The sequence below is a fragment of the Falco peregrinus genome, chromosome 3 (genome assembly GCF_023634155.1).
Source record: "Falco peregrinus isolate bFalPer1 chromosome 3, bFalPer1.pri, whole genome shotgun sequence".
Classification (NCBI taxonomy): domain Eukaryota; kingdom Metazoa; phylum Chordata; class Aves; order Falconiformes; family Falconidae; genus Falco; species Falco peregrinus.
The window spans coordinates 71342970-71359152 of NC_073723.1; the positions used below are offsets into that span (position 1 = coordinate 71342970).

Genomic DNA, 16183 nt, shown 5'->3' on the forward strand with positions numbered 1-16183 from the left:
GATTTGCAGACTGTCTTAAAATGTCCCTGCTGGAATCATGGACTCCTGCATCAGTGAAGTTAAGTGAACTGGCTGCTGGCTTGCTTTCCTCTCTAACCTGTAACAGATGCTTTAGAAATAGGCTGTGACTCCACAGATGAGAGATTTCAGAGTCCGGCTTACAGAATTAGTGAGCTGTGAGCAATGGTAATAAGAGCAATGGGACAGGTTTGTTAGCAAAAGGGGGTGTGGGTGTTTAAACAGCAGAATGGAGTGCCTTTTTTGTTTGATGATATGCAACTTGTGACACACAAAACTGAAGGAAAACCTGAGGAGGAAGGTGGTGGGCAGATTTCATCTTACTCAACAGCGTTCCTTATGCCAACAATTCTATACCAAAAAAAGTGATCCTGAAAGCATGTTGATGTAGAATATATTAGATATACGTCCACAATGACACTTTGGTCTGGAAAAGGTTAACCTGTCTTCAGACTGTGTTCAAAAGGTTTAAGGTTATGCATGAAACAGTGATGGCTTTCTATGTGCATTTGATATTGAGATTATCTTAGGCTGCTGTATTATCCTAAAGCTGTTGGGGAAACTGGCGAGCACTCCAAGGATAACTTAATATATGAGCACAGGTTGGGTAATTGCCATAGGAAAAAGTTATGAGAGCAGTATGTGAAACTGACAGCTCTGCTGTGGGGAAAATGCATCATCGCAAACAGCAGAATAGTGTACATGCTAATAAAGGAGAGAATAACTGATTATAGTTGTTAGAATCAAGTAGTGAGAGGAAGCTGAGAAATCTAAGGTTAAGAACTTCTTAGTCATGAGGTCTATTTGGGCTTCAAAGGTGTCTTACAAGGAAAATGATGGGAGTGGTGCTAATTAGGATATTCAGAAATGAAGCTGATAACTCATTAATAGATGTACAAACTTGTGTCATGGTAAAAGCAGAGTAAATACTCAAAGATGTCTTGGCCTGTTCAGAAGCTTCAGCAAGGCAGAGAAAGTGAAAACTATCTTTCTGTTTTGAAGATGCTATCCATACCTCTTTAAATGTCCCAATGCCCTGTTTCAGGTTCAAATTTTTCTTAAAGCAGCAAATTCCACAGGGTGACTAATGTGAGAGGATTTTTTTTTCCTCTGACCCTTGGGAAAAATGTCATAAAAGGAGGTAACATGAAATTGCTGTCAAAGTGAATTGCAGTATGACTTGTTGCTTGTCCTCTGCCTTGTGCTGCTCAAAGTCCCACATTTACCAAAGTACAAACATGAGTTCTTTTAAAATGTTGCAGTTACTTTGGAATTCAGATATTTGCTGAACACACATTAGCATGGGGGCAGGGGGAAAATCATCCCCAGCAGTCATTTCTTTCCTTACCACTTGCTGCTTGTGAACAGTTAAATTTGTATTGAGCCAAACAGAGATGCATTTTGAGTTTTTATGAATTTGTACTATATAACGAATAAAAAGAATGGTGTATATTTCAAAGTACTTGCATAGTTCTGAACATTTTTGTATCTTCATTTTCTTTAGGTGGTGTCTTGACTAATACAGAACATTCTTGCAGACAGTGACAATAATTTGCATTTTTAGTGCATCTCATCAAAGGACCTATTTGTTGCTTACTCTGAGACTTTATAATGGTGATGCAGTGCACTGAAATCTTGAAAGTCAGTCAAACTAACCTTAAATCACCTTGCTATTGAGGTAGGGAATATGGTTCACATTTTCTTCTTTAGTAAGTCTGTACCATCCCAATGGGAGTGTCTCTTAAGAGTTAATTCCTGGATTGAAAGCATTAGCAGTTCATTTCAACCTACTGCCAGGTAATGAGGGTAGTATTCCTCTCTTCTTCAGTCCAGCCTGCACCAGCATCTTAGCTACTGGGTATGCTTTTTCTGTCTTCACTAATGTCTGTATTTGACAGACCTTTCCAATTTTTTGATGTGATTTCAGCTTCCAAACAATTTGCCGAAGAAGTCTTGAAAGCACACAATGACTACAGGAAGAAACATGGAGTTCCCCCTTTAAAACTCTGCAAGAAGTTAAACAGAGGAGCCCAACAGTGAGTTCAGTCTTTCTTTTCTCTAATGACATTTGTGACACTTTTATCTGTTAGGTTTGACTGTGCATACTGAAAAAAAAATATTTGTCTTTTGATGTGCTGATATTCAGTGAAGACTTACTGGGTGAGAAGTGAGGGACTTGACTCTTTCAGTTTCCCTACCCAGCTCTTTTGTCCCTTCTTTCTCCATCGTATAGCACTGGCTGGTCACATGGACACTTCTGTGGTCACAACTATATAAATCTTTCTTGCATCCTTTTCCAGACACGGGCTGCATCTGTCTGCACTGGTATGTCTCCACTGCAGAGGGTAGTTGCCTAAAACGTGCTTCATCATCACCTCTGTCACATGAACTGCCATCTGCAGGAGAATATCCACTGCTGCTGAAATAGTGAGAATCTAACTCTTTCATGGTAGGGAGTGATGTCTGGTCTAAGATCAATGGAATCAGAAGGAAGTAATTTCAGATCAAATTGCCTATTTCCCTGCCCCCAAAAGCAAAATCAGTATATGTTGTTCTCTAGTCTGTCAGGAAGGACAGATCTTACCTCTTCTCCAGTGCTGTAGACTGCACAACTTCTTGTCAGTCTAATGCACAGTAGATACATCTTTTTGCTGTCTGACTTAAGTCTTCCTTACAGAAATCTGAGTCCAATTCCACTTGTCCTTTTTGCTGTAGATACAACAACCAGATTATTTCCTTTCCTTTTACAGCAATCTTTTCAAAGTAGATTTGAAAATCTTCATTTTTTTCAGGCTGATTCTCACAGTACAAAGGAGATACCTGAAGGAGTAAATGGTGATTAAACTATTCAGAAAATAGATGTCTTTCCATAATAGCTAAATAGTGGCCCGTTTGATCCCTGCAGACATGAGATCTCATCTCCCATTAGGCTTTCTTCCATAACCTCTTCATGCTAGCTGGCTGGGAGCCAGAGAGACTGCAGCCTCTCCAGAAACCGACTTACTGTCCCATCCCAGCGTGGTGCAGCACTGTCACAGAGATGCACCAGCTCCTGCACTCCTAGACCACAGATGTCTGCCAGGTGTTGTGCTGTACAACGCGCCATGAATGTGATATATGGACATGCCCTCTGGCGCAAACAGATCTCATTCTGTCTTGATTTTTTCACATTTTTTTTTCTTGAGTCATCATGATAACTGGATGTAGTGTTTCTAAGAGATGGAATGCCAATGACTCATCCACATACCTTTGTAATCTGCTGGGGTTTTCCTTCTGTTCTTCAAAGGGTTGGTTTGTTTCTCTTTTACATGATGCCTCACAACAAGGAAGAGATGCCATTGACTTGTCAATAACACTTGTGTCTCCAAAGTGCTATAGCTGGTTTGAACAAGTCAACTTGTATGAATAGTTCAGATTATTCTGCAAATATGCATTGCTCCACATTTATCTTTAAGTGTGCTGTTGCCTCTGCTGGGTATTTTTAGATCCCTCTGGAATTCCTCACAGTCCTCTCTGGTCTCAGCTGACTTTCCCCATCATGATGAATAACAATAGGAAACCTTTGGTTGTGGTCTGTAACTGAACTTGTAAGAATTAAGACAAATGTTCAGAGACTGGTGAAACTGGTTGATAGCAAGAACCAGAAATGGTTTGATCTGAATAAAATATATGCAATATAAGAAATCTCATATTTGCCAAGACAAATTTTGTATAATCTTAAATTCAGAGAACTTCACCCTTACAACACTACCTTTCAGGTGTATCTGATATCTTCGTTGGTATATATTTAGCATACCTCTAGGTACTTCCCTGTGCTTCTCTATCTGTGTTGAAAATGGTCTGTTTCCTAGTATTTTCAGTTCCAATAATTGTGACAAGTTAGATGAACTGATTATTGGATCCCTGCTTTAGCATGAGTCACCCTCAGCAGGTGTCTTTATCTCTGACTGTAATGAAGCATAGGGTGATGATCTCAGATGCAAATCCCATGCTTTCAGCTGCCTGAGCTAGAGTGAATTAATCACCCTTTGTCCCAAGTCCTTGGCAACTTTGTCCATGTGTGGTGTGTACTTTGTTCTAGTCTTGCCTCTTGCTTGGGATGTAGGAATGCTTGAAGAGAAAAATTACAAGACTGTAGTGATATATGGCATGAAGGAACATCTAGAGAACCTCTAGTCCAGGGTCTAGCAGACTAACAAGTTTTCATGTATTCTAAACTAATGGAGGCAGCTAAATACTTTGTTTTGGTGGGAGGATTAGGACAGAAGGAAATGAGAACCTAATGACTAAAATACTAACTTGGGCCAAAATGTTCAGCTGGACAATTTCCTAACTCTGGCAGATGCCAGTAATTAATGATTAGGGAAGATGTAGCAGGACAAAACAAATATGGTGGTCCTTCCACCATTATCTTCTGGAAATTACAGATTTCTCCTGGAAATTACAGTTTTCCTAAGTAGTAGGTTGTATCCTCTTTGTTGTTGGTTTTTGGGTTTTTTTTAATAAGCCCTAAAGGTTACACACACACACACATTGTAAATTTGTCTAGCTCTTTTTCAAACTCACATGTGCTTTGGTGTCTGCACCATCCTTCAGTGATGACTTCTGCACCACAGTGTGGAAAAGTGCTTTGTCTTACTTGACTTTTAAATCTATGACCTGATGATTCTATGTGTTGCCTCCTATTCCTTGTGCCATGAGAAATAACAAATGGTCTTTCCAATTTCATTGTCTTGGTACTGAAGCCTTTCCAATATTGAATAAAGAGAATAGTTGTTTTACACATGATGTTCTTCTTAACCCTATTGTCATAAGATAATAAAATACAGCCCACACTCTCACACATGTCAGCTTCCATAGAAACAGGGCTGCTTATCCCTGTGTAGGTGCACACAGTTGTTGCCTCAGATTCTCTGTGTGGTCCTATCCTCTTCTGTACTGTTGCTTGGCACATTGCTCTTGTTTTGCATTTGGCTTGTTTTCATTTCTAAATGTAGGGGTTTTTACACTTGCTTTCAACCCCCACTTCAGTCTTTCTTCCATCTCACTGAGAATATTTAAGTTACTCCCATGAGGGGCCTAGAAATGTCAGGAGGTGACACCTGTAGCAATTGCTGCAGGTACTTCCCTTTCCACCAGCAGCTGCAGCTAAGTGTGGCCAGTGGATTTCCAGGTGCTAGGCAGGACATGGTGGTGGAAAATATGCCCTTTGATTTCTTCTAAGCCCTTCTCAGCAGTAACACAGATGCTCATGGAAGACAGGGAAAATAGCCTCCAGGCCTTCCGTTAGCCTAAATCCTAAATCTTTGTAAGCTTAAAGCATCCCTGGCTTAAGGGCGTTGCACCTGAGTAACTTGACTTAAACCATCATCTCACAGCAAAATTCCTTGCTTGCATCTCCTCCTCTTCCTCCTGCTCCTCCTTCTCTCTGCTCGTGGTGGCTGTGGTCCATGGCTCAATGTGTGGATTCCTTTGCTAGGTATGCAGAAGAACTGGCTACCACGAGGGTCCTTAAACACAGCTCCGAATCTGCTAACGGAAAATATGGAGAAAACCTAGCATGGGCATCCTATGACCAAACAGGTAAGCGTTCTTCTCTTGCTGTCTCACAGACACTGGATAAATCGCTTGCCTTGTGTACTTTGGGCTCAGAGCATCTGGTTGCAAGAGTACTCCTCCAAAAATGCATCTGCCACAGCCCAGCCCAGGCTCCCAGGGTACAGGATGATGGTTTGCAGTCACCTACATGTACTGAGAGCAAGAAGCACGTGTAGGCACAGAGGGGCTAAGGGACTGTGGTAGTGTCCTGTGTCCCTTTGGAGGTGGGACTTGGCAGCTAGGCTGCTTCATATGTCCCTGCTGTGGAGCTGTCTTGAATGTTACTTGTACATCCACGGAAGGAGAGAAGGAAGCCGTCAACCCCCCCGAACTTCACCTTTATTCTTAGTTTGTCCAGCTGAAGAGAAGGCTGACCACAGGCCAGCTATGGTGAGGAAAGTGGAAAAATGGCCATTGCATGCTACACAGCAGTTCAGTGGTGGGGGCAAAACCAGGAGGTGGACACCAATGTGGCAGAGGCTAATTAATGTGTTAGCCATCTAGCCACTTCCGCACTGTCAGCAAACAGTCTCTGAGCCCTTTTCATGCCTTCATTTTTGAAGACAAAAATACTCCATATATTTTCTGATCGTAAATGTAACACGTAATTGGCAGCCTTTGGTTTGGGTGCTGGAGGAGCTGAATTTTGGCCGGGCTGACAGCCTGCAGGGAGTCCTCAACTGGAGCCATGTTCAGCAGGTTCTTCCCTCCTGCCTTCTGCAGTGGGCAGGGCTCATGCCTTAGCCTGCTGAGACAGCAGGTGGGATGTATTAAAAGTGACCACTTGCTTTCTTTATTCCCATCTACCCCTGGAATTTCCAGCACAGCCTCAGGGAGACAGAAGCTCATTTCTACAGGCTGGAGGCCCTGTTGGAAGGACCTGGAAATTTTAGTAAGTGAGTTTTAGACCCAGGGATGCTGCTCGGTTCCTCTGCAAGTGCTAACTCTATTTCTCAGTAGGTACTTTTTCATGCTGAAAAAGAAACCCAGGGTGGAAAAATACAATTTGATCTACTCATATTTGGCATTCTGTCCATTGCAAGAGTCTGAGGCAAGGGTTCAGAGCAGCATGGGAAAACCCAGATGTATGGCAAAGTTTGCATAGCAGCTATGACTCACTGAGCTTACTTCTTCCTTCTTGTTTGTGTTAATGGCCTGTGCTCCTTTCCCTGTAAAGTCACAGAGTTCCCACTTAGGGAGCTGGAAACAAAACACATGAATTTTTCCCTAAATTATATAATGCCTGTCTCTTTCTGGATCCCATTTGTTTTCTTCAGTGCATGGTTTCCATACATAACTTTCCAGTTTTAAGCAATTCTTTTGTTATTTTTTTGTCCACAGGACTGAATGTCTTGCTGAGAAAATTAAGCTACATCCTCTTCTGTTCTGTAAAACACTTCTACATTTCCTATGTAGCAGGATCATTCAAAGTACCGGAATGAGAAAACTAGTTCTTCAAAGAAAGTTATTCTCTGGTCTGGGTTTAGTCTTCATCTCTGTGGAGCTGGTTCATTCTTCCTCTTCTTCTCATATAGCTCCCTTTGGATAGTTAATTTGTACCCTGCTCAATGAGGCTGAAATTTGTATTAAGGCATCCATTCAAGGGCTTAACAAAGGCAGGCAGTATCTTCTGGTTTCTTTCCCAGATAAAGCAAAACTCAATAAACCTCTAGCATACTCTGTATTCTCTCTAAAAGTGATGCTGTTGTTTATTTTGGCTCTTACTGAGTTCTGTAATAATGCCAGAAGGTGATTTCTTGTTTCAGAGAAGATTTAAGCTTTCACCTATAAAAGCCTTCTAGTTTGACTCCTCTCCTTGTACAAGAATACCTTGAATTGTATTCAGGATTTTGGAGTTACATAGCCTAAAGCTGTTGCTGGAAATACATTTATTCCTGTAATCCAAGAAAGAGTTGACAGCTGTTTCCTCCTTGCAGTCCTGTAGGAACTGCTCCATGGCAGCCTCCTCTTTGTGTTCAAATAAGTGAGCTGTCATCTGCCACTAATGAAGAGACCGCAGCCTGTCTTGGCAGCTGTGGTATGTCAGGTTCTCAGGATGTCTCATCTGATTTCTCATGTGTCGAGAGGCTGAAGGCAAGCACTGGATGACTAAATTCTGGTTGGGATGGATGGTGTGGTCGTGAAGAATGTGCTGTGTTGCCTGTGAAAACACTGCAGTTTATGAACTCTAGAGAGTTTGTAAGAGAAAATCACTGTATGTTATCACCCAAATCTGTTACGGGATGAACATGGGTCTGCCTACAAATGGGGTCTAGTGGCCAGAGCAGCACAGACACCCTCTGCCCCAGCCCCGGAGGAGGAGCATATTCTGACTGAGAGCCTGCCTTGATGCATCTCTTGCTGTCGTAACACCAGGCTTATACAGTACTGTTAAATAAAGTAAAATAAAATAAGGACCTATATGAGGAATGCTGGAAGCAGAGGAAAAGTACTGAGACCTGTTCATGCGCGGTGGCCCCTTATTATCTCTCTGTCCTTCAGAGTGGTATCAGCAGAACTTTACACCAGGACTTTTAGTCCTCTGTATGGACTGACCTCACATTGTCAATCCTCTGGCCATATGAGGCAGCTTGAGGCACAGTCAATATGGCCACGTAACTAGCTCATATGTTAGGTAAATAAAATAAAACCACTATGCTGATTCTAGACCTAGTCTTGGGCAGAACTACACTTGGACACTAATTCAAGGACTGTTGCACCAAGTTTTTATGCACTGCAGATGTCTCCAGAGAGTCACGGCACTGATGAAACTCATTAGACCAAGATTCAGCCGGTTCTGAAACGAACATCCAGTAAGTCTAACTGAGCAGGTCATCAATCAGCTATGGCTAGGAGAAGGGTGGAGTCAAACTATGCTTCCGTGGAGAAAGTGTCTCAACTATGAATGTGGTTTACAGCTATGCAAACGGGAAGGATATTTCAAAAAAAACCCCAGCACTATACTAATTGGTTCTGCAAGTGGAACAACAGAAGAGAAGCTGCAGCGCTGACTGTGGGACAGACCTTCATGCTTTTTGATAGAAGTAAAGTTCCGACATTTCTGCTGTTATTGGGAATGAGAGGTGGGAGTGAGATGTCTTTTCCATGTTCTTTTCTTCTGATTGAAAAGCATTTTGAACAGCAACCAGCCCCTGTTCTGGGGGAGCTTTGCAGGGACTGGGAGCTGCTTTCAATGAAACATCGAAATGCAAGGGACATGGACACTAAATATAACTGCATCACTTATTCCATAATAATCTGAAATGGAAATACTGTGGTCAGTCCTGTGAACCAGAAAGCCTGAGGATGCAAATTCCTGCCAAAGCAGGTAGGCTCCATGCTCTGCTGACTCCTCTGCTGTTCTCTCTCTGGAAGCCCAGGGGTCACTGGGCTCAAAACAGGTTTTCCTTAGTCCCCTGTATATAAGCTGTCACTTTTGGCACTGGTTTGGCTCGTGTCCCACGACTGTATTGTTTTAAGCTCCCCAAGGGGCAAAGAATCAGAAGAGAAGTATTTCAGAGGAGAGTGTTTAATCGCTAGGTACCTGTCTGTCTTCTCACGTGGCAATAACTTCCATGTAGGACACCCCCCCCACACACCTCCTGTGAGGTGCATATGACAGATATAATTCATTCCCTTCACTTACAGGACACTTCTTTAACATGATTTCAAGTAAGAGTCTGTCAAATGTTGCCTAGTCCTTTGGTCACCTTCTCTTTTGCCGGGAACAAGTTAGTCTTTAATTTCTCACATCCTGTGATGCAATGACTCTTTTAATACAAGAAGGATGACAGCAATGCCATATAATAATAACCTGATCCTGTGCAAGAAAAATGGAACATAGCTATCAGCTTCTAGGCTTCCACTGCCTGGCTGCAGTAAGTTGCAAGCTTTCATCTACAAAGTCTGGGAATTAACACATCACAGATTGTGCTGCCCAACTATACTCATTGTCTTTCATGTACACGATTGAGGTATTCTTACCTGATGCTATTGATGTCTCCCTTGAATTAAAGAGTTACCAAATTTTCACGATTGTATTCTTTAAATTTTAAAAAAATAATTATGAAGAGATACTGTGTTTGTCAAAACTTCCATGTGTCCTGCAATATTTCCATTATGGAGATTTAAAGTTCTTGTCACATGGAGCATAGGTACACTTCTTAGAGCTACAGTAAGCAGTGGGGATGACTTTCTCTTGAGCTGCTCTTTATACTACATCACACTGATATGTTAACAGAGGGAATGAAGCGCTGGTAGCAGTGGGAATGCAGTCCTACATCTGTAAAAACACTACTTACATAGTTTAGTAACTTAAGCACTTATACACATAAAATACATGTTCTTCATAAGGCCTGATATGTCTGCAGTCACATTCTGTACTTCTGTTCCACTCAGCTTACCACAAAACACATCTAAACTCTTTATAGTTTTGAAGTCTAGGAGGGGACAAGATGATCTGCTTGTTTTGCTTGGGGTTTTTTTACTATGTATGTTTTCTTTTCCTCTTGTATTGCGTGAAGATTGGTCTTTGCACTTTTCTCAGTCTTCATTTTTGCTTTAGTGTGAGTAACAAATGAACAGATATTTATGTTACAGACTTCAGCCATAAAACAGGTCTACACGTGTCACAGCACAAGCAAAACTAGCAGGCTGCAACAAGGCTTTACCATGGGTCAGATTCTACTGTCCCTGCTGTTTCTCCATCCTCCAGAGGCCAGACCACCCTATTTCATGTCTCTGCTACATCTAGGGTCTCCCTTCTCCAGACCCCCTCCCACATCTAAACTCCCTCCTCCTATGCTCCTCAGAGCTATTTAACCACTTTGCAGGAACCAGCTACAGCTGCACATTGTCCATGTCAGTCAACCCACTGCCTACGTAGCAAGGCCACAGCTGTGTATCATCAATGTTCATCAACTCACTGCCTTCATTCCTCTACATACATGGTTTGTTGTTTGGCTTAGGGACAGTAGGGAAAGAAGGAACCTGTTTTTATTCTGGAAACATTTACTCTGGGAAGCAAGAGAGGTTTTGCTGCCTTTTTATGTAGAAAATGTGAATTGATTCTGCTAAGAGAGCACTATTCGTAACAAGCAGCACGGCATAGGTAAGTTCATACTACTTTCAGTTCACAAACCTCTCAAGAGATGGCTCTGACAGCCAGGCTAACAACGCCATCCTTTTAGCAGACTGCACTCATAAGAAGGTGAAGTTTAAAAATGTTAACACCATTAAACAGTGCAAGTTTAAGACTTTTTGCTGCAAAATAGCAAAACATGAGTCATTGCTGTTCTGCAGCCAACAGTTCACCAGGGACCAGCATTCTTCATGACGGTAGGCCTAAGAGTGTTGGCAGCTTGCTATGAAATCAACCGGCCTTGCGTTATACCTCCTGGAATGCTAAGCAGAAATTTCATTATTGATGTAGCTCAAGGAAAAACCTGCCTCCTTCCCCCCTGCCTGTGTTTGACACAAGAATTTCCTAACAACCAGTAATGGAAAAGAAGTAACATTTGACTTTTGAGTGCACAGGATCTGCAAGTTCTGGTTTGAGCTCCTGCCCTCTGAGTGCCTGTTCCATGGGACCCGCTGCAGATTAGCAGAATCTGCTCCTTTCTATCAGGTTCTGTAATTGCTCAACAGAAAATGAGGAAGAATTATTTCTTTGGCAAATATCAACCTTAAAGACCCACAGCCATGTAGTGCTACATCACTGGCCATAGTCACAGTCCTCATACAGCCGTGGTCAGTGAAAGCCTTTGATGAGACAGTGCTGGATGCAAGGACTTCCACACAGCAGCTGCTCCTAGGCATGTGTATTTGAGGTATCTGTAGTACCCTGAGTTAAGAGTGCCTCAAAGTGGACATTCACAGTGACTGTAGTGCTTAGTAAGAACCCCTAAAAATGAATGCACTTAGAAATTTGGAGTATTAAATGCTGATGAGAAGAACACAGAAAACTAGAGGATGTCAGAAGGGTCATTTTTCTTTGGTTTGCCTGGAGCTGTAAGAGGATATATTCATACACCTGCATCCACAGGTGGGAGGCCTCCCTGGAGAAAAGACCCCTGTGCCCTTTTGCTCATAAAATCTGGCAAGGCTCACTTCAGTCTTTTCAAACATGTTCCAAGAGGGAGGATCTCGTGAAAGCTGTTTGTAGAAGCCTAATGACAGGAGCACTCATCCAAGATGAAGGAGATGTGCCTTCATTATATTCCAGGCTGAAAGAAAGTTACAGAAGGTTCTGGGCAGAACAAAATGTAAACTCAATGTCTTAAATTGCCAGATGGTTTCTTTGAGGACATTTATTTGAGGGCTAAAGGGGTATCTGCCCCATCTCAATTCAAATGCTGTGCCACACATCTCTCTTGTCTGAAGATTTTCCTAACTTCAGCCTTGTTAAGATCTAACAGTAGAGAACTGGTGGATGGTCCTGTTTCCTGATCTGTTGGTGGTAGTATAGTAGTCTTCACCAGCTCTGACCTAATAGGTGAGCACCTTACTGCAGAGATCTTCCTTGAACAGGATGAATTCGACATGGTTCTACAGGTGTTTTGTGGGTTGCCTGCCCAGGCTTTGAGCCAGGCTGTGCCAGCCACATGGTCCTGGCACTCCAGTGGATAAACTGATGGACAGTGCTTGTGTCAAGCAGAACTCAAGTCACTGATGGCACTGATGGCATGAGATGCTTAACAAAAAGTATTGAACAAATTAGTAACTTAGTAAATTAGGAAAAGTGGCTGGAAAGCTGCCTGGGGGAAAAGGACCCAGGGGTGCTGGTGGACAGCTGGCTGAACACGAGCCAGCAGTGTGCCCAGGGGGCCAAGAAGGCCAATAGCATCCTGGCTTGTATCTGAAACAGTGTGGCCAGCAGGACAAGGGCAGTGATTGTCCTCCTGTACTGGGCACTGGTGAGGCCCCACCTCAAATCCCGTGTTCAGTTCTGGGCCCCTCACTGCAGGAGGGACATTGAGGTGCTGGAGCGTGTCCAGAGAAGGGCAGCGAAGCTGGTGAAGGGTCTGGAGCACAAGTCTTCTGAGGAGCTGCTGGGGGAACTGGGGTCGCTTAGTTTGGAGGAGACTCAGGGGAGACCTTATTGCTCTCTACAACTACCTGAAAGGAGGGTGTAGGCAGGTGGGGGTTCAGTCTCTTCTCCCAGTAACAAGCGACAGGACAAGAGGAAATGGCCTCCAGTTGTGCAGAGGAGGTTTAGATTGGAAATTAGGAAAAATTTATTCACTGAAAGGGTTGTCAGTCATTGGAAGAGGCTGCCCAGGAAAGTGGTTGAGTCACCATCCCTGGAGGTATTTAAAAAGACATGTAGATGCGGTGCTTAGGGACATGGTTTAGTGGTGGACTTGGCAGTGCTAGGCTAATGGTTGGACTCAATGATCTTAAAGGTCTCTTCCAAGCTTTCCTTCTATGAGTCTGTAATAACTGAGTAGCAACAGCTATTGAAAAACAATAAAGTTGGTAAGATACATGTACTACCATGTTACCTACATTTCAAAACCTCTTTAAATTATAGAGACTTTCTAAGTATTTCTAGAAGTCCTTGCCAGCTATTAACAGAGGTTCTTGCTGGCTGGGCTGTAAGGGAGCTACACTTCTGTGTTTATGTCATGATTCCACAGCAGATTTCTTTTTTTTTTCAGGGAAGGATGTGGCTGACAGATGGTACAGTGAAATAAAAAATTACAGCTTTCAAAACCCAGGGTTTTCTTCTGGGACAGGTAAGTTCAGACCAGGCACTGTCTTTTCAAAAATGCAGCTTTTATTTTAAAAAATTGGCTAGCCAACTTGTTTGATATTTTTAAGAGATCTACCTATTTTTCTTAGGGGAAAAAATTAGATTTTCCCCAAAGTTTTATGTTAGAAACTGACAGAAGGGTAAAAGGCAACTGAGAAATGAGGAAGTAAGCAAAAGTTGTGGGGTTCTTTAATACTGCATTTTTCCTCCAACTCCAAAGTTTTTAAAAGGCAACTTATTTTTAAGCAAATTAATTTGTAGAAAATATAAACTGGAATCATATAAGTATTTATTAAATGTATTATGCTGGTGTTTACATTGATGTGAATTTTACCAAATTATATCACTCCAATCACACAGATGACTTCAGATATAATTTGGAGACGAGGAACAGGCCAGTGACTGCATATTGACACGCTGGTGTTGGATGAACATAGAACATTTTTCCTTGAACGATGGTCAAGCAAGAGATATGCCTGAGCTTGTTTCAGATGAAGAAAATAATGTCTTTCTTTGATGGGATTTTTCTATGCATAGAGGGAACAACTGGCAGAGCAGAACAATGCAGAGTGGACTATTACAGCTAGGCAGAAGCCTCAAAAAATGTTATTGTGAACAGTTGCACGTGCAGACACATGGGGGAGCATGAGATGGCTAAAGCAAATGTCTAACAGTCACTGGCCGAACTGCTATTCATATTGCAGGGAGTAAGGACCGTGATGTGATGTCTTTGTCAAATTTTATCAGATACTCATCAAACTATCTCTTTCATGATTCTCCTACTAGGTATTCTTATTTTGCATATATGACATGGAAATGGGAATAATAGTGTAGACCCAGATCAGATAAGGCTTTTTCAAGATAAAATCCTTTATGTAGGGTCTTTTTCGTGTCCTTAGCTTGTTCTCCTGTTAAGAGAAAGGAACAGTATTGTATTGTTCTTTCTTTCCCCACCTCTCATGTGCTAAAGGGAATATTATAGATTTAGTACCTAAAATGAATGCAAATATTTCTTCCTCTTTCTTCAGGTCACTTCACAGCAATGGTTTGGAAGAATACAAAAAAGATGGGAGTTGGAAAAGCATCTGCTAGTGATGGCTCAACATTTGTGGTGGCTAGATATGATCCCGCTGGAAACGTAGTAAATCCAGGCTATTATGAAGAAAATGTCCTTCCTCCAAGAAAATAACTTTTTTTTTTTTTTTAAAGGTAGTCCTATGGCTTAATGACAAGTGAACCTGGATTTGGACTTAACAGTGTTTGAAATGAAACAAGATTCAATGAAATTTCCTGTTTGATACTGCTGTTCACTTCTCATTACAGAGGAAGCAATTACATGTTGCTTGAGTCAATCTGCACATTAGGTCCCTGTTGTTTCTGAGGGGGCTTCAGTTTATTTGAGGATGAAGTCTATGCAGCACTTCCGAAGGTTAAAATCTGTAACTTTTTTTTTAATAGTTTGCATGAACTCTGTGTCAGCATGTGAGTAAGCACATGTTGGATGTCTTTCTTTTTAAACAAGTACATTTATAGCTTTCTGTAAACTGAAGATACCAGCTTGTAAGTACATCATGTAGTCCCAGTTTTCCAGTATTTTCTAATAACTGTAACTACTTTGCTCTATCTATACCTCCTGCTACTCTGGAGCCTTCTCTCTGCACATGGAATATATGCAAAACTTCCCATATGAAAGGTACACATATAAAATGTAGTGGAATTCAGACCTACATGGTTTTATTAAAAGGATCTCACAGAACACTAAAACATGGCTGGCAAAATTCTATCTATAAAGCAAACCATAATGCATGCATGACCTGAAAGCTACTAAAATTGTTTAAATCCTAGCGTTACATTTCAGGTGCTAATACTTAAAATCTATTTGAGATGAGTGTATGTCAAGTTCAAACCCAATCTTACAGTTTACAGTATGTACATCGTCTTATAATCAAATGGTTTACTTCTGTTACAAGAAAGTAAAATACTACTTTTTCTCTTAGATATTTTCACACAAAAAAGTTACTTTGATAAAGCATGCTGGATTTTGTTTCTCAACTTATTTTTATTTCCTAAGGAATATCTTCAGGTGTCATGCTATACAGACAATAACACTCCCAAATCATCTCTTGTCTCCTTTAATAATGTCACAGTAAGAGGTATTCACATGGTCATAATTAAAAGACGTTTACTCTTTGTTCGTAACATTCAATAGTAAAAATACTTCACATGCTGGATTGATGCCTTGAAAAACTTCAGACTGAATTTCCTTAAAAGCAAGCAAGCAAAAATTCAAAAGACACTTTCTTCTCTTGTGAATTGGGCCATTTTGGCCAGGTTCATATGCTGTGCTTCCATTTGGGGTTTTCTTTTCTTTGTAAATGTTTCTTTTGACTTCTGCTGAGATTCAATATGCCAGAATTTGGTTCATGAAGAGTGCCATTACAGAAATACTTCTTTTTGTTTACACAGTTGTAATAAACTGCACTGTTATGGCTTGATTATATGTCACTGTGATGCTGTATGTTACAATCTTCTTGCTGTAACCAAGAATTTAACACATATAATCAACATCTGAAAATTAAATATTTTTGAATATGAATTACTCAAGTCTTTGCTGTTACTTGAGTCTTTGTGGAATAATCTCCAAATTTCATTTCCAGGACATTAATACAGGACATTATTACTTTTGCAACATGGAGCAAATAAAAGCAGCAAGTACTCTAATCCAGGAAAGAAAGAAGAGACCTTCTAAGAAAGGATAAATCGCACAGCAAGTCATGCATCATCCCTTTATGCAAAGACTGAGCTAACACTTGA

At 41.4% G+C, this 16183-nt stretch overlaps 1 protein-coding gene across 1 annotated transcript in view; it reads left to right on the forward strand.

Annotated features, from left to right (window-relative positions):
• GLIPR2 (GLI pathogenesis related 2) overlaps positions 1-15965 on the forward strand; it is a 28433-nt gene extending 12468 nt beyond the window's left edge. The window contains exons 2-5 of the mRNA XM_005240323.4: positions 1946-2054; positions 5498-5601; positions 13275-13352; positions 14398-15965. Of these exons, the coding sequence (XP_005240380.2) occupies positions 1946-2054; positions 5498-5601; positions 13275-13352; positions 14398-14558 (452 nt within the window). The 3' untranslated portion in view covers positions 14559-15965. The remainder of the gene's footprint in view (positions 1-1945; positions 2055-5497; positions 5602-13274; positions 13353-14397) is intronic.
• The last annotated feature ends 218 nt before the right edge of the window (positions 15966-16183 follow it).